Source organism: Sesamum indicum, linkage group LG8 (assembly GCF_000512975.1).
Source record: "Sesamum indicum cultivar Zhongzhi No. 13 linkage group LG8, S_indicum_v1.0, whole genome shotgun sequence".
Classification (NCBI taxonomy): Eukaryota; Viridiplantae; Streptophyta; class Magnoliopsida; order Lamiales; family Pedaliaceae; genus Sesamum; species Sesamum indicum.
The window spans coordinates 3,063,266-3,082,134 of record NC_026152.1 but is presented as its reverse complement, the minus strand read 5'-3'; the positions used below and the strand labels follow the sequence as shown (position 1 = coordinate 3,082,134).

The 18,869-nt window shown below is 32.2% G+C and overlaps 3 protein-coding genes across 3 annotated transcripts; 2 read left to right on the top strand and 1 right to left on the bottom strand.

Moving 5' to 3' along the window:
* Positions 284-10,299, top strand: LOC105167522 (truncated transcription factor CAULIFLOWER A-like). The gene is made up of 8 exons (XM_011087289.2): positions 284-776; positions 2,857-2,932; positions 5,642-5,709; positions 5,939-6,038; positions 6,201-6,242; positions 8,577-8,618; positions 8,753-8,874; positions 9,873-10,299. The coding sequence occupies exons 1-8, from the start codon at positions 592-594 to the stop codon at positions 9,970-9,972; spliced, it is 735 nt and encodes a 244-aa protein (XP_011085591.1). The 5' UTR covers positions 284-591; the 3' UTR covers positions 9,973-10,299.
* On the top strand, positions 11,702-14,458 carry LOC105167521 (uncharacterized protein YwbO). The gene is made up of 8 exons (XM_011087288.2): positions 11,702-11,858; positions 12,463-12,613; positions 12,697-12,816; positions 13,177-13,220; positions 13,395-13,520; positions 13,717-13,801; positions 13,999-14,055; positions 14,134-14,458. Exons 1-8 carry the CDS (start codon positions 11,812-11,814, stop codon positions 14,212-14,214), a joined length of 711 nt encoding a protein of 236 aa, XP_011085590.1. The 5' UTR covers positions 11,702-11,811; the 3' UTR covers positions 14,215-14,458.
* Positions 15,271-18,869, bottom strand: LOC105167519 (E3 ubiquitin-protein ligase At3g02290-like). The gene is made up of 5 exons (XM_011087286.2): positions 18,727-18,869; positions 17,859-18,233; positions 16,811-17,240; positions 16,231-16,340; positions 15,271-15,563 (listed from the first exon to the last, which is right to left on the bottom strand). The coding sequence occupies exons 2-5, from the start codon at positions 17,973-17,975 to the stop codon at positions 15,537-15,539; spliced, it is 684 nt and encodes a 227-aa protein (XP_011085588.1). The 5' UTR covers positions 17,976-18,233; positions 18,727-18,869; the 3' UTR covers positions 15,271-15,536.

Sequence of the window (18,869 nt, the reverse complement as noted above, 5' to 3'; positions counted from 1 at the left end):
TTAGGGTTAAGTGAAGGGACTGAAATTGGAATTTGTGGAAGGAAGTAGGAAGCGGCGTTGCCACTCGATTACAGACACCAATATAAAGTAGTGATGGATGGAATAGGTAGGGGTTTAATGATGGCCCTACTTTGTTTGTATTACGTTGTACGAATTGTTTTGGCTCAAACCCCAACAGTCTCGCGACTACGCCACTCTCCCATTCCCCAATCGACAACACACCCACCCCATCCCACCCACGATGTTACTGTATAATTATGTATGTATCTGTCCTGTGTGTGAGTGAATATAATTTATTGATATATCCAGACACACACACACACACAACCAGAAGGAAAGGAAGAGCCTTTGCTTTAAGGAACAACAGACTGATTATTTTTCTTTGAACAATTCTTTCTTTCTATATGATATATAAAAGCCCACCAGATTAAACAATCTTCTTCCTAGTGTCAATATTTGATGGATAGGGTGTTTGTGTGATGTGCAGTAAATGAGAAGCAAGAATTTAGGGTTTATGTGAGCAGCTGCTGTCGTTGTTGTTGGTTGTACATATTAATCTTGACATATTGAGTAGCATAACAAATATCAGATATGGGGAGAGGGAAGGTTGAGTTGAAGCGGATCGAGAACAAGATTAACAGGCAAGTGACCTTCTCCAAGAGGAGGTCAGGGCTGCTCAAAAAGGCCAATGAGATCTCTGTCTTGTGCGATGCTGAGGTTGCTTTGATTGTTTTTTCTGCCAAAGGAAAGCTCTTTGAGTACTCTACTGATACCAGGTACCTTCCCTTGTTAATTCATTAATCCCTTCATTTTCAAGAAAAGACTTTTACTATCTTCAAACCCTTCATTTTCAAGAAAAGACCTTTATTATCTTCAAACCCTTCATTTTTCAAGAATTATATATATGTTTTCATATATATATATATTTATGATCAAGGAAAAGAAATCAATGTAAGAATCTTGGTTGTTAATGTTATTTGTTGCTGGAGTGAGTTGTTCTTCTTTCACTTTTATAAAGCCTTTCTCAGCGTTTCATCAAAGTGGAAACTTTTTTTAGGGCCTTTCTTTTTTTCTTTTTTCTTTCATGAAAACACATAATTACATCTATACGTACATTTTGATGATGATGTTAATTCTACATGTGTATATTTCATTTTAGTTTTATAAGATTTAGTTTGATCACTACCCCTTTTGTGTTTGTGCGTCATTGTTTGATTTGGGAAGCTTGATTTTATGCCTGAGAAGTCAGTATACTTTCTTTCCTCCAACTCCCGAGGTACATGTATCTCGCTCTTTATATATATATCTATATCTATATATATCAATCACTTGCTAAAATTTGATGTCTCTTATAATTTGTAAGAACAATTTGATCAGTTTCAACCTTTTTCTTTTATAATTTCTCTTCACATCTTCTCTTCATGATCTCCGTTATTACATATACTTTACTGCAGATTATAATTCATACACATAATTTAATATAATTAGATACATATCAGTTTGAAATAATTAAAGATCAAGAAACTGCATTATATATAGCAAAGGATGGTGCCATTTGATCAGCAGAATGTCAGATATTTTATGTTATTTGTATGAATCCTAAAGATGTTGGGTGTGACAATTGAATGAACCCCCCTGTCGGAAAGAACACCTAGTTACCTGGTCCGGTCCTGGGAGCCTACAAGAACACCTGTAGTTTACCTGGTCCAATCATGGGAGCCCAGAAGAACACCAACTTATTACCTGTCCCTAGACCCTTGTTCTTTCCCTCAGCATATATCCGCATGTAGCCGGCTCACAGTCACATACATCCATGTAGTGTAGTGCTTCTGTTGTACTGAAATAACTATATACCTTGCTCGATCGAGAGTAATGCGCTTAGTATACACAAAAATCTTGTATGTATTAGGTTTCGTCAAGTTTCAATCAATAACATGATAAGAATTACAACACTTGTCATGTAATTGATTATTATTTTTAAACTGTACTTTAATTACATGACAACTGTATTTTATTTGTCATATAACTAGAGCATGCAAATTAAGATTGTCTAGATCAGTGAACCATAAGAATCATAGTTAACTTAAGTGTTCCATCCCATTAGTTATATATGATCAGTAATGAATCCTCAAGTCAATATTGTGATTGAGATCCACTTCCATCGTAAGGGATTTTCTTGCTTTCTAGATTTAGCCAAATCAAAGCTCATGTAAATGCATAATCATGAAGGAATTGGTAGTCCATCATCTTGAGCAAAAACAAGATTTTTGATATCATAATTGGAAAGTTATGTAAGTCCATTACGCTAGTTTGCTTTTTCCTTCAAATTAAATTAGGGGCAAATTACAATGTACTCCTACGAGATTTTGTCATAATTATAAATACCCAAATACCCTCCTAAAATTATAAATAATCTAACTTGTTAGGATATTTATAATTTCAGGAGAGTATTTGAATTTTTCAACCTCGTTGCAAATCGCAAAGGAGCCTCTTGGAATTTACTCTTGAAATTAATTAATATATTTTTTTCTTGTCAACAACCTCCAACATGTCACATATTTGGAAATATAACTGAGGATCACACTACTAATATACATAGTTCTCGTGGATTATGGATATTCATCGTGTATACATACTATGTATTAATATGTGAGGTGTAGAAATATTGACACTGTATGAGTGCTTTTCTCCTTGTACTCGCCCATTGATTACATGATTCTATAGGTGTTATTTAGCCAATAACTTACAAACTAGAACAATCATCATCAAAAGAACATATATTTATTTATTCTTGCATTATATACATAACTTTATTTATGTTATTGTTTGCTAAATAATTTGCGGTTTATGTTTTAGCATGGAAAGAATTATCGAAAAATATGAAAGACATTCATATGCAGAGAAAAATCTGACAACGAATTCCCAACCCAAGGTATGGCACAAATACTTCATTTCTTGATATAATTCTCTATATCGTAATTTATATTCTCACGTGTATAATTTATCTTTTCACAAATATCTAATTGGAACTATATATTAGCAAGACATGTACATGTGTTAGTGACTATTAATTTCATCATTATGCATTATATATATCTAATACAACAAATAAGCATGAATGCATCATAAAAGAAATAAATTTATCAGATGCAATTGGACCATCTAACTATTTATTTTTTGCTTTACATTTAAAAACCATACAGTAATTTTACAACAATAATATCGATCTAGTCTAGTTAAAATAACATATGTATAGCATTTTATTCTAAACAATTCTTACTTTTCGTATATATTATAAGTAAATAGTATATGAAATATTTGCAATGGAACAGTTCAATTTGATAAGATCAACTGGACCAATCTTTTCTCCAATTTCATATTCATTCTTAACTACATATGGATACTGTGAAAATTTTAACACATGATCATTAATTTAATTGGACAAAAACTATACTTTTAGTCTTTTGTTAAGGGATCTGTATGGTATAGCTAGTTCCAAAATTTTAGACTCAACATATTTAGAGGATGTTTGGCTAATATTTTTTAAGATATTTTATAAGCTCCTAAAACATCTTGTAAGATATTTTAACAGCTTCTAAGATATTTGATCTTATTTCAAAAGTAAGCTCTTAAATTGTTTGGATAAAATAAGATGTTAAAGCTTATAAGATGTGAAAACATCTTGTAAATCTTAGGGCGTTAGGCATAGTAAGGTCTTTTATTAGTAAAATAATTAAAAATGACATGATACCATTAGAATTATAAATAAGTTGTTATTTTATTGACATATGTTATATTTAAATATTTTTAAAATACTTTCGTTCATAGTTCACATTAGTTTAACTCTAAATAAGAATTTTATACATAATTTTTTTTACAAAAATTAAAAAAAATTATTACCTAAATTTTTGTTAGTCAAATATTAACATAGATATATCATTGATATTTTCTTTATCAATAACTATTTCTAGTAGTATAATTTATAGTACTTTGAATTTATATTTTTTCAAAAATATAATGTCAATAGCAATTTTTTTATGTTAACTATAATAATTTATATAATTAAGTATTTTTTTTTTCAAATGCAAAACAAAAGCAATAAAATTCTTCAATATCCTAAAGAGAGAGAGAGAGAGAGAGAGTGAGTGTGAGAGAGATTATGTACTGTTTGTGTGTGAATAAGGATATTATTCTCTAATGACATATTAATCTTATAGAGTTTATAAGATGTTTTGAAAAAAGTTAGAGAAATTAACTTTTTTTTAAAAAAACTTATAAGATTCAAACATCTTAATTTGAGATCTTATAAGTTTTTAAAAAAGAAAAATTGTGAAACACTTTTTTTGAGCTTGTAAGCTTCGAACATCTTATAAAGGTGATATTTTGAGAAGCTTATAATTAAACTTCGCCAAACACCCTCTTCGTCCCAACATTTGAAAAGTTACGTATTTTTTGTACTCTATAAAATATTTCATCAAAAGAGTACGAAAAAAGAATATGCGTGGCACATCTCTGTTAGTTCACAACAATATAGGAAAAATATGCATACGTATGAAACACTTGATGTAATTTTGCTCTTTATTTTTTTGGCAAAACTAGGGCAAAAGCTTTGCAAAGCAAAAACTAAAAAAAAAAAAAATGAAATACCTCGATAGAGTTTATAATTCTGAAAAATAGTTCCATTTTGGGTTTTTTGGTCCGAGAACAGAAAATCATTGAAGATTTTGATTTTATTCAATTAACTTCTAATTATTAATTTATATAACTTATAATCAACCTTTAATATATATAGTAGTCATGATTTCATTAATAATTAATATATATTTATATCATGTAATGCATTTATTTATATATACATATATCTTTGGTTACTTTTTGACATAATTGAAAGCCAAAAATATATAATCTTTTGAATTTTGTGGAATGAATATGTTAAGTCCATAAAGTTTGGAACTACATATGAAGATACCCTCAACTAAATGGGAGTAAAATTGCAATTTTACCAGTAACGTGAGAAATACAAGCCAGTTGCTGTAAAAAATTAACGAAAATTTAGTCTTGGAACTAACGTTATGAATGTTCTTTTTTAAGTTGGTATCCAAAATAAAATTTCATAATTTGTGGCACTATCTTTTCAAATTCCCGTACCCATGGGACCAAAAAATTAATCTTGTCGAGAAATTAATGCATGATCCAAGTTCTTGTGCATTTGCAATTCTTATTGTTCTAAAAGAAATATTCGGTATCAACCCTTCCTTTGTAATTTTAACAAGATCTTATATTCTGAAATGTGTTCATATAACATGTTCTTAGGCTAAGTTTTAGGGAGTATATATTATGAACACAATATGAAATACTCACATATATATAAATATATACAATATCTTAAATCTAGTGCTCAATGTATTACTTATACCAATATACGTGTTAAAATTTTAAATATGTTTTCTTCATCTAATTAAAATAGCAAAAAACTTATTATTTCTTTTGTTATTGCCTTCTGATTAGGAATTTGGACAGCAATTTACTATATCGAAGCTTAATTATGTGATGTTCTATCTCTATTTTGTTAGATCTGTGTTCATATAAATATATCTATATATCTTGATTGTCACATTTATTTGGTTAATTGAATATGTAGGAAAATAATTTGTGTATTGAGCACCCAAAACTGATGGCTCGGTTAGAAGTTTTACAAAGAAACATGAGGTACGTGCGTACTACTAGTTCCATACTTGAAATTGAAACTTCTTCATTTGCAGTTTTTTGTTTTTTCATCAACAATTTAGTGCATCAAGTTCTTGAAATTCCGTATATATGACATAATATTATTATGTCTTCGATGCTCTATTATTATCCTGATTGTACTTGGAATGTCTTGTTCTGGAAAGTAAAATATGTCTTAATAATTAATTAACGTTCCCCGAAATAATTGTAGGAACTATGAGGGAGAAGATCTAGACCCTCTCAGCTTGAGAGAGCTCCAGAGTCTGCAGCAACAGCTTGACAGTGCTTTGAAACGAATTCGGACAAGGAAGGTACGTGTAGTTAAAATTAATTAAGCTCCTCCAATTATTACAACATGAATTTCAATAATATTGCTTAAATTAGTACAGCATATATATATATATATATAACAGATTTAATAATATACTAAAATCCATTTAATTGTCTGTGTAACTCAAACATGCAACATGCAGAACCAACTTATGCAGGAGTCCATTTCTGTGCTTCAGAAAAAGGTAAGACCCCTGCATGCACTTAGTTATTCCTTGTTACCTTAAATTAGTGAAATCCTAGAATTTCTATATTACCAAACATGATAAAACATAATTGTAATCAAAAGAATAACCAAACTTGAGAGGATTATATATAAGCTTTTAAATTTGTTTCGTGTATGAAATATTAAACAGTAATGTCAAGCAACAATTTTTTTTCTTCACGCGTTATTTATGCAATTAATGCATAAAAAGTTAGAAAATCTACAAATGTATGTCCTGTTGTGAAGAAAAAGTTATTAATTTAATTATGCACTCATTAGATTTATTAAAACTAATATTAATAAATGATGATCAACTAGGAAAAGTTAATATTATGCCAAAATAATCTAATATTTAAAAAGCAATTAATGACCTACAAAATATTAAACAATCAATACTATATGTATAACTTTAGTTTATTAAAAGATTATATAAACTAAATAACAATAAACAGTCATTTTGTAAATTTTCAATTAGTATCTTTATAAAGTTGGAGTGCATTAATATCACATAAATCTTAAGAAAATTAGAATATTAATTTGTGGCAATTTGTAAATTTGCTCTAGTGCAAGTCTTTAGGAACTTTCTTTCACACTTCTTAGAGATTAATTTTGACAGAAAGATTAATTTATCATTGTTATTTTCATTGCCAACTTATGATGTCTGAATTTAATTATCATTAAAAAAATCCCAAAATTGATCACAATAAATGAAGTTCTTAAAAGTATGAAAGGTAATAAAAAGGCCCTATAACAAAATAATTTGACATTGATAGAATAAAAAGAAAGTATCTTTCTCACTTACTCCCTTGTGTTTTTCATTTCACTCCCTCAAGTATGTTTTATCACAAAATTTTCCTCAAAATTAATTTTAGTGATTTTAAAGTTTTACTCAAATTTTTATTTAAAAAGCAATGTTGAAGATTTATAACTTTTGTCAATTATATAATAGAATAATATTTACAAGCTCAATATATAGAACTATATTTTACAAAATAAACTATTTATGTAAAAGAGATACTCCTAAATACGTGTATAACACAATGTAACTATATATAATACTCATATAACTTTATAAAAATAAAATATTATGCTATATTGAATTATATACTTTCTATTTATTTGCATGTATAAATATTTAAAATATATGGATCGTATTTGGACTAAATGAACTTTTGGTCTCGTAACTTAGATTATTTGATATTTTTGTTCTTTAACTTGCTGAGCAATATTTTGATCTTGCATCTTTTTAATTTTTGTGACTTAAATCCTTTTCGTCATCAGAGTTCATCTCCACTGTCGAGAAGGATGAGCTCCAACAAAAAAAGAATTGAAATTCAAAAATTAAAAAGATGTATAATCAAAATGCTACTGTAGCATATCAAAGAACAATAATATTGGCAGAAATAACCAATTAAGAAAAAAGTCCCAATTTTAAAATATCAACTAAGAGACGTGCATTGTTTTGTTGAGAACGGAGAACTTCGGAGAAACAAGGACCAAAATAATCAAAATTAAAAAGATATAGAACCAAAATACTACTCTAAAAAGTTAGAAAATGAAAACACCAAATAACCCAAATTACAGGATAAAAAATGCCTTTAAGCCATCATATCAATCCTCACAATATTAATGATTAATTATATCTAGATTTGCATGTTTTATAATGCATATATGTTCAATATAATATTTTAAAATTGTACTTTGATAATATTTTTTATTAGAAAAAAATTCAATACATATAACAAAATAAAGCATAAATTATGTACTTCTTTTAATAGTTATATAAAAAATTTGAGGATCATAAGTTTATAAAGTTTGTAAGATTTCTTTACTAATTATATGAATCATAAAATTCGAAATAATATTTATTTTTAATAAAAATTTATAACAATTCAAATAAGTTTTCTGGGAAATAATTGTAATAAACATATTTCATGAGTGTGAATGATAAAGACATCTTCATCCTAAAAATTATGATTGCGACTATAAACATACTTTACGGATGAAAAGTGAATTTAAGTACTCTATCTTTTATAAATAAAAACTTGTATAAAACTTACTAATATTATTGAACTGGATTTATTCTAAAAAAAATATTTTTTAGTAGTCACTGTTTTAACTTCTAATTTAGTTCTCTTTTGCAATGACATATATCATGAAGGTAGAATAAGCCAAAAAAAAAATGCAGCTGAATTTATAAAGACAAAAATTAATATATACAATATTTTCTTATTATATATTTTGTCACTATAATATTTTTGAAAACATAATGCACGGAAATTTCATTATGCACGTCGTCTGGCATCCGTGGCAGGGGAGATTGCTGCAGGAGCAAAACAACTTACTAGCAAAGAAGGTGATGAAATATTTAATAGTGTTTGTTTCATATATATTCATAATTCTCATTGGTAACATTTATGTTTAGTTTGTGTGAGAATGTGTGATTTCAGTTTAAACAGTTATATATATATATATGTAAATTGGGAACAGGTAAAGGAAAAGGAGAAAGAGGAAGAGCAAGAACAAGAGCAAGAGGCCTTATTACCTCCAACTTCATTCACATTCTCACTTCCTCCACAACTTCTCCATGGGACATCTTCCCTAACTATATGGTACTTCTCTCTCTCACATTGTCAAAGATGGATTGGATTTGTGTATATGCCCGTTTTTACAATTTGGCATCTAAACTTTTTTTTGTATCTTGCTAAATTTGCAGTTTACCATATATGATCATTTTTTTATCGATTTTTCTGTTGAAAAAATATCGCGTGTTATGTATATATGAAAAATATCACATCACACAATCCTTTAATATCACATGTGCATTGCATGTAATGTTTTTTTGACAAAAAACGTGGTGAAAGAATAGTTACAAATGACAAAGTGCAAAATTTCGTGAAATCGAGATGGTAAGTTGATAAAAAAAAAAAAAGTTTAAATACCGAAATATAAAAATGATAATAATTCGAATGACAAACTGTAATTAACTCTTAAATAAATTTAGACAAACACGCACCCTCTTAATTTATCATATGTTGATGAGGTGACTACTATGCGCATGGTTGTTTCAAATCCCTTTGATTTGGATCTGTGCATGATGCTGTTTGTCAACCCAGTTTTTTCACTGAGATGAGCCTTTCTGCCATTGTTTTTTGACTAATTGATGGTATTATCAATCTGCGGTTTGAATACTTTGTAACCCTATTATCGACGTATGCTGTAATAGTTAGGGATAATTATATTGTTAGCTCTTAATTATCGTCAAAATTGCAGATACTAGTCTCGTTGTTTGAATAAATTATATATGATCATCCACATGAACTATAATATTTCCATTATGTTGACTTGTATCAGTATAATGAAAGTATTAATAAAACTAGCAGTTAGTGTAATATGAAAATTTCAACGACAAAAGATAATATATATCGATCGATCTGATGGTTCAAATATTCCGAATTGTTTATGTAATTTAACAATAATTTAGGGGGTAGAATTAAGATAGTTTCTTCCAGTAGTTATATTATGTCATTTTCTTTTGAATTGCAATAAAATGTAATTTTCCAACTAAACTAGACATTTGAAATCAGTTGAATTATTTTGGATTTTGAAGTGGTGATCAAGAGCCGACGACCGGAGCTGAAGAGGATGGCAACCGAGCTCCTCCTAGAGATTCCAACGCCCATATTCCACCGTGGCTCCTCCGCCACTAGAGCCGATAAGAGAAACATGACCAGATTCCGGCCACCCTAAGTTAGTATGATTGAATTATAACTACTAAGTTGAATAAATCCCCCCCCCCCCTAGCATTTATCTGTATAAAAAGAAAACATAAGTGATTGTCTGATTTTTGTACCTTTTGTTTGTGACTATGTATACCTAAGTTGGTGCCTAAAGTATATTAGCAATTGTTGTTTATGGAAATGATGACATGAAATGGGAAGAGAGATTTCATCAGTATGTAAGAATTAATGTTAGTACTTATGTAAGAGACCACCTGTCAACTACATTTTCAAATTTAAACATATTTATAAGTAGCATTTGATATTGTTCTAGGAAAAGTTCTGGACAAAACCCAACATCATGTTAGGTTTTTTTTAGATTGTTTTTGAATATTTTGTGAAGATAGAGATACAAAAATAAAGATCAATAAGTATGTGTTAGAAATAATATGTATATTTGGATTTATTTTTGGAGATAACTTAAGATGGTGTAGAATAGGCGTTGTATGTTTGTTTTTGCATCTTGTGAGACAAAATTCATTATTTATTGTCAAATCATGTTTCTTTTATCTGAAATTATAATTATATATATATTTGGATGAAATATGTTTGGAAGATAAAATTCATTGTTCATGACTTTTTTATACTTATTAATAATTGTGGGCCAAACGTGCCAACAGCTTCGACCCGTCTCAAAAATGGGCCAAAAATGCAAAAATGAACCCAAACACAATTTTGCAAACTCATTCCTGACCAAGTTCATAAAATAAAATCTCGCATACACATCAACTTGATAATTTAGATCCACCCCGTCTCTGTCCTTCTGATTAGCATCCTATTCTCGAACTAATGATGCTGAATCCACCCCAGATTGGTAGACTTGCAAGGCTTATAACTCCTATTCTAAGTATGTTGACTGCTGTCTTAATTATGTTAGTACTTGTCTAGTTCATGGGTTCTAAAACCTCTTTCTCTATTGCGATCTTTCTTTTTCTTTTTTACTAACGAAATCGTGGGTTACATATCCGCAAGTACTAAGATCATCTCTCTCTTATTAGTTTTCTTTTCTAACGGTAAATCGTGAGGCTATAATCAAACATACAATGATTTGAACAGTCATCAGGATGCACACATGCACACTGCGTCGCTGTCTTTCCCGGAAAATTTCCCATTTTGATTCCCAAATCTTTCGTCAATCTTCGTTTCTATAGTCAACAATCAATACTTTATTACCATAATAACCAAATATTAAGATTTGGCAAATGGGAGGAGATGTGTCGTGTTATTTGCTGTTCAAGGGAAACTCTTCATTTAAGCTTCGGAGGAAATAAGGTTAGTTTTCAAGGAAAATTGTGATGTCGGAGCTCCGACGATCTTGGGAGGAAGAATAAGAAAATTTTAGCTTATACTGATTTAGGTGAATTTGAATTAATTATAGGACAAATATAGTATATTTACAGTGTATTTGTGCTTACAATATAATTAATTTAATTTGAGGGGAAAAAGAAATGGGGCTGGATGCCCCCTGTCCGCCAATAACTGCCCGCTCATCTGACTTTTTCTTCCTGTTCCTCTGACTTTTGTCACTCCAAATAAAAACAAAAACAAAAATGGGAAGTATCATTTAAGCAGACCGTAATGCCCCTGGACGGTGGTTGGTCGTTGTGAACATCTATCACATTCTGGAAACCAAAAACGTGTTTTGGTGTGTAATGTCTTTTGTCATTGAAGTAAAGTCAATGGGAATATCAGGGCGGCATATGCCCGTTATTATATATATATATGATCATAAGCAGAGACAAGGAAACCAGTGATTGACTCCACCTTCTTATGCGTTTGAACTGTCTTCAGAATTTCCAGATTCCTCGGATTTCCAGGTTTGTGTTTTTCCTCTTAAACTGAAAATGAATTCGATGTTCTTTTGTCGGAAATCTGTTGTATGATCTCGATCTATTCTTGATCCCTTTATTGCAGATGTTTTATTTGTTTTTATTACTTAATCAATGGAAGAGACAGAACCCATCTCAGAATTGATGTTTTAGTAGCTTAAATTTCAGACAAAGAATGCAATCTGGTGTAGTCTTGTCTCTGTCTCAGAGTCTGAAAAGCACAATAGCTAGTGTGTGTGTGTGTGTTTACATAAATATGTCAACGTTGGGTGAGTTGGTTTGGTAAAGTCGGAGGACTATTTCCTGTAAGAAATTTGTGTGATGGAATCTTGCTGCATGAGTTCTGTGTTGGTGGTGAATTTGTGAATACTGATCAGAGTCGAATGCACTCAAATTTATCTGTTGAAAAAGATTGATTTATATATTTATTTTCGGCTTCCAATTATTAATGAGATCAAAGACTAAAACTCATGGTGCTCTAGATACTGTCTGCTAGTAAAGTCTAATTTGTGTGTTTTGAACGTGTTGCTCGAAAAATTTGCTGTTACCGTACTAGGTAAGGTTTCTTGATTACCTCTAGGGACTGTTTCAGATCCATCGCCATGGCGTCTGTGAGTAGCAGCAATGGAAAGAAATTTATTCAAATTGATATCACTTCTGACACTGTATGCCCATGGTGCTTTGTTGGGAAGAAGAATCTGGACAAAGCTATAGCATCGTCCAATGATAAATATGCATTTGAGGTTCAAACATAGTATTTCTTTTGTCTTAATATACTTTTATCGAGTTTCAATTCATATTGGTCTGAGTTAGTACAATAATGCAGATCAGATGGCATCCCTTTATGCTATTACCTTCCGCTCCCAAGCAAGGTGTTCTTAAGAAGGAAGTGCTCCTTGAAAAGTTTGGGCCTCGAGCTGTACAAATCGAGGCTCGAATGGCAGAGGTTTGTTTTTGCCGCTTGGTCTTTACCTGTTCTTTTGTGATTGTTCATGATGGCTTACAAGTTCAACATAAATGTTTGGAAAATGTAACGTAGATTGTGCAACTTGCATAAGAATTAATAAGGAAAAATCAAATACAAGAAACATAAACTTTTACAGAGTTCAGAGGATGCTTCGTGTGTTCATGGTTGCTGAAATTCCATTACTTGTTTGGTATAATTACAGTAGACTGCCTCTCACAAATTACATATCCACCCTCGGCAATGACGTGTATCTCGAGAAATTATAGTTACATCAGCAATAGATGGCTTAGTATAAGTTGAGTCAGACTCCACTTTCCAATAATAACTGCAATTTTGCAGGTTTTTAAGGGGCTTGGAATGGATTACGACACTGCCGGGCTTACGTAAGTTAATTACATTAAAGTTTCTTGAAATTATATTTGTCAAATTATGACTTTGTTGTAAGTTTCAGCCAAAAACCACTAAATCTCATTCATGTCTTTTCTCAGACCAAAGTTTAAGCTTTAGTTTGAGGTCTCTTCTATTCCTAAATACTCCAATTCTGTCTTGATATGCAGGGGAAGTACTCTGGACAGCCACAGGTTAATCTACTTTGCCGGAAAGCAAGGCCTCGACAAGCAGCATAACCTCGTCGAAGAGCTGGGCATCGGCTATTTCACTCAGGGAAAGTACATAGGTGACAGGTCAGTAAGAGCAACTAGACTTCTTGTCCAATTCCAACGGCATTCACTAGAAACCACGTCTTCTAGCTTTACAAGGAACCAATCTTATACTGAGCATTTTCAGAGATAATCATTGTGTAATTTCAGACAACAGGCTAGCTGTTAGTGTATCATATCCTTGAAGGTTAAAACTACCATTATGTCTTTGTATTTCAAGGGAATTTCTGGTGGAAGCTGCTAATAAAGTTGGAGTCGAAGGAGCAGCTGAGTTTCTTGAAGATCAAAACAACGGGCTGAAGGAGGTAAAATAGTTTCAGACAAGATATTCCGATGTCTGAGAACGTATCCTGTTGTCTGTCCAGGATCTAAATCCTATGATCATTTTTCATTCTAACTTCATTGTATTCTGATACGTCTGAGTAGATCCTCTTTGCCCGCCTTGTCTTTCTCTTTGCTTTCATCTGTAACAATGTGTTCTTCGTTTTTCTTTTCCTGAAAGGTTACTGAGGAGATCAACAAATATTCATCGCTCATTAGTGGAGTCCCGCATTATGTGGTAAGCAAATGCGATCAACTTTGAATGTAAGATACTATGCTTTCGATAAATGTTAAATTAGCATATATCTATGAACAGATAAATGGGAAGTACGAGTTGAGTGGAGGACAACCACCTGAAGTCTTCCTAAGAGCTTTCCAAGCAGCTGCTAGCAAATGACTAAGTTTCTCTGCCGAAGAGATGGGAGTTTCTTCCAGAAAAATTATGTTGTCTCTCTCTTGTATTGTTTCAAGTCTCATTACTACTATTATTGTCAAAAAAACAATGGAAGTCTTTTTATTACTTTGTAAGAGAGTGGTTTGAGATTTCTTGTCAACAGATAAAGTGCACCAATATATACAGATTGCGATGTTTGATATTTGAATTGGATCTGAGATTTGTCCTCATTATAAATATTTTTCTGTCATATTAATTCCATATGAGGTTTATTATGTCTTATATCTTCGGCCAACAGGGTTTTTGTTGATAATCGGTCATGTTCTCGATGCAATGTCTGGCAAGATTAAACTTATAGTAAGAGAAAGAGACAAAAGTGAACTAAAAAGAATATCACTAGAATAGCAGTTCGAACTAGAAATGACATCACGGTCGACGGCAAATGATGGTTTGAATGAGAATAAACTGATGAGAGAGAGGAAAAACAAGATATGACATCAGGGTCGACAGCGTATGACAGCTTGAACAAGGGTAAACTGACGAGAGAGAGGAGAAATGAGATGAGAATTTGTTTGCTCTGATTATTTATGTTTGGCATCAATTCTTGAAATTTTACTAAATATTTGTCTTCTCAAAAATATATACCTTTCTTTTTTCGCCAGAAAATTCAAAAATATTTTTGTATTTGAGCACTTCTCAGTTGAGATGATAAAGTTTTATAAATTTTATGGCGGGGTAAATCTAATTTTTAATCAAATAAATACAATCAGGACAAATTTTATATGTCTTTGTAATTTACCAATTTATAAAACTATAATACTCAAAAAATTTAATTATTTTGGTGAAGCAAGTGCAAGATCAGATCATTGATGTGTATATTTTAATCCAACTTTTTTCTTTCCCACATATATCTTGCATGCTTCATTAATTTTACAATTTTTCTATAGTACTCTCAAATTATTTTCATTTTTTTTTTAATATTTAGGGAGTCAAAACACATACTTAGAAACGAAACTTTAGTCCACGATTACAGAGACTGTACGACGGTCACGGGGGCAATCTTCCCAGTTGAACACTCCGGTTCGCTTCACATGAAAATGTCAAATGTGAAAAATACACGACATGAAAGTGCCTGGAAGAAAAATAAATGTGCTGGTGAATTGTTGTGCTGAATCATATCAGCAGCAGTTGAGCACATATATATAAAGAAGACAAACATTCTTAACAAACGTTATATACAGACTTTACACTTTCTGATTCTGATTGTGTTATTCACTGCTTTGGTGGTTGGTTTCGTCCACGACCAGAGCTCCGGTGGGGATGCATCAAGCCGTCTCATCGAATGCCATCACCTACAAATCCAAATAAGCAAAGATATTAGATACAGACAAGCAAGGTCCTGACTGCTTTGGATGTTTCCTTACACTTTTTAAGGTGAAGATTCAGAGGTTTATACAACTAGTCAAAGGATACAACTAGTCAAAGGTTAAAGCGTTCAGAAATGACAGCAGAGCACATGAAATCGTTTCTCGTTACTTAGTTTTTTCCTCAGACTGAACATAGATCACTGGAATCAAGCCAAGCATTCAGAATGTTGATTAGGAACTCAAATTTTTGTCTTAGTCTGCTGATTATAAGTATACTCTTGTTATCTACATGCTTTAACAGGACAATGAAATGAAATTAAGGCAAAAAACCATTGATGCTAGCTTTAGATTCGGAAACAATAAGCTTAATCTTGTGGTACTTAAGCAATCACCGATAAACTGGGGAAGATGAAGATTAAGTGAACATTTGAAACAGATTGCAAAGATGACCACCTCAGACTACTTTCCAACACAGAGGTTGACAAACAGAATTTTAATCAAGGTGCGAGAACAAGAAGCAGATAATTTTCAACTGAAAATTTTGTGTTACATACGGAAAATATAATGGCAATATCTAAATAATCATGCAAATGAATAATGTCAATACTAAATAGCAGCTGCCAAAGATATAATCTGAAGGATTAGATGGTACCTTGCCGCAAACTGGGCAGTTGTCACTTCTTTCCATCCACTCGTATATACAACCAAGATGGAAATGGTGAGAACACTTTGTAACTATTTTGGGGTTTTCTTCAGTATATTCTGCATGAAAGAGACACGTCAGAGGTGTGAAAAACTAAAACTTATGACATTCATATCACAATCTATGCACCAATTTGTAGCATCATCAGTGGACTCAGTCAACGAGAAGAGAAAATTCTAGCACCATGAGGAGTTCGCGATTCAAAACACAACTGGCTCGCTTGCCGATGTTGGCATGGCCTATCAAAACAAGTAGTTGGGCTTGCACATTTGGACACAGAAAATGAGGTGCGAAATTTGGTGTCAAATATGCAAGAACAATGTTATTGTGACATTTAACCAGAAAAACTTAGGAATATCACAGCGAAGCATCAGAACTGAGAAGCAAAAGGTGGTGTCTTCAAAGTTCTATCAGATGTGAAATTGTATTTCAGTATTCCTCCTGAGTGATAATGCCACATTAAAATTTAAACATAGTGTTGCAACAATTGCTAAAAAGAAATGGCAGGAAGAAATGTTGCTATTGCTACCTTCAAGACATGTGGGGCAGACATCTTCATCTTCTGAAGAAGTATAAATATGAGCAAATCCTGTTGTTGGTTTGGCTGTTGAGAGCTTCAGTGATGATCTTGAATTAAATTCTTTGGATTCTTCTTCGCAAGTAAACTTGTTCCATTTGTTCTTGCTGCTCACAGATTCAGATTCTTCTTCAACTTCAGCTGTCCTTAGTGGTTCAGTTTCCTCATGCGAATGGCTTGATCCTTTCTCCCGTCTAGAGACCAGTCCATCACGCTGCAATCGGAAATATCTTGGATCTGCATCATAAGGCAGAGGTCTTGGAGGAGAACGATACATATCGGCTAAAGAGTTATCAAGTGATGCCGTAGAACTTAATGATGCCGTCCCCTGAGTGGACGAAGGTAAGGCACGTTCTTCTCCTCTATGAAACAGTGATGCATACTGCACAACGCAATATTAGAGTTTCAACAACCAAATGGGCGTTACAGTTCACAAATATTTTAATCTTACATAATATGTTCCGTGACGAATAGTAGATTTTTAGTGCCTAATTTAGTAAATAATTCTGTTAGTCAGAATCAGACAGTCCTGACTTGAACTTTCCCTGCAGTATAAAGGGGATATCAAGCCTATTCACAAGGTCAAGTAACTCAAACGAAAATCAATATTCAGAGAAAGATCAATGCTGCATTATGATAATACATCTCTACTATTTCCGTTTCTCCATAGGGGCCACCGAAGATCATTGGGTCTAGACATTTGATACGGAAGCAACTTTCATAATACTGACTCCACATATAAAATGCAGGATAGCATTATTAGTCCAACAACAATTCATAAACAATCAAAGCGGTTAGTGACAACTAATCACATTTGACAGAACTTCACCTACCACAAGAAACAATAGAGTTTCCAATTCAAAGACACATCAAATATAACAATATTTCTACCAGCAGCTATGCCACCCCAAATTACAGAGCAAAATTGTCACAGGAAAGACTTAGAGCGAAACAAATCCCACTACGAATAAATTCAAAAGGCAGGAAAATCACAGCATACCACATGTACGAAGTTCTGGATGAAGCAATGAATGCATATACAGTTCCTATAAATCGAGCTGTTAGGATTAGCAAACTCTTCCCAGTCATCTCTCAAACAGCAACAAGCAGCACCCATGATTAACTCTGTCAATCCCTCACAAACCCCTTTATCCCACTCAGTATCTTGCACCAAACCAGAATGAATGCAATCACAGAAACATCAAAAGATCAAACCCCGTGCCCACGAGATAACATAACTATAAACAGAGAGGTTCTCAAGCTCGCAGAAGCTGAACTGACTTCGCGAACCAGCAGCCCCTCTCCGCAAGAGGCAAACCCCCAAATGCCTTGTTATATCCTGCAACTCAGACAACAGAAACAATGAAAATTCCCCCTGCAAGATTGAAAAGAAACTCACAACATCAGCAAAATTGCAAGAAACATAACTACAATTGTAGAGGTAACTGCCCCTAACATATAACCATCTTGCAAAAAGAGTTTGACGGCAAAAAAACATGTCTTTTAGTTGCGGTAAGGGCATCAATGTATCATCAATCAAAAAGAAAAAAAAGCAAAAACAAAACAATAAATTTCAGAAAGTACATAGCCAGTCGTGAACAGTCATAAACTCCTGAATTTCTTTAAATTCAAGCAAGGAACGATCGCCAAACACATCAAAACAACACGAATTATTAAAACCCACCAAAATTTTCAATTGATTCCTCAAATGGAGAAAACCCATTACAGATTACACAGCTCCAGATAATCCGAACGCAGAAATCAAACAAAAAAGCTAATTTTTTAGAAAAAGAGAAAAAAAGAAACAGAAACCTGCACAAAAAATAAAAAGAGAAGAGAAAATCAATCACAAGATAAAACAAGACTACCAATCCACGGAGTTAGATGATTCTGGAGGAACAGAAGCCGGGAAATCCGAGGTCAGATGTTGCAGAAATAGTACATATTTTTTACACTTATTTTTCTCTCTCCCCTGGTACATTATATATAAGAAAGGACGAAATTCTTGGAC

Coding starts and splice junctions, on each gene's coding strand:
- LOC105167522 (XM_011087289.2), top strand. CDS start 592: ATGGGGAGAGGGAAGGTTGAGTTGAAGCGGATCGAGAACAAGATTAAC. Junction 6,039..6,200: donor AACGAATTCGGACAAGGAAG/GTACGTGTAGTT, acceptor TGCAACATGCAG/AACCAACTTATGCAGGAGTC. Junction 8,619..8,752: donor ACAACTTACTAGCAAAGAAG/GTGATGAAATAT, acceptor AATTGGGAACAG/GTAAAGGAAAAGGAGAAAGA.
- LOC105167521 (XM_011087288.2), top strand. CDS start 11,812: ATGCGTTTGAACTGTCTTCAGAATTTCCAGATTCCTCGGATTTCCAG. Junction 11,859..12,462: donor CAGATTCCTCGGATTTCCAG/GTTTGTGTTTTT, acceptor GGACTGTTTCAG/ATCCATCGCCATGGCGTCTG. Junction 14,056..14,133: donor GTGGAGTCCCGCATTATGTG/GTAAGCAAATGC, acceptor ATCTATGAACAG/ATAAATGGGAAGTACGAGTT.
- LOC105167519 (XM_011087286.2), bottom strand. CDS start 17,975: ATGGGTGCTGCTTGTTGCTGTTTGAGAGATGACTGGGAAGAGTTTGCT. Junction 17,241..17,858: donor TCCAGAACTTCGTACATGTG/GTATGCTGTGAT, acceptor TGCGTTGTGCAG/TATGCATCACTGTTTCATAG. Junction 15,564..16,230: donor ACTGCCCAGTTTGCGGCAAG/GTACCATCTAAT, acceptor TTGGATTTGTAG/GTGATGGCATTCGATGAGAC.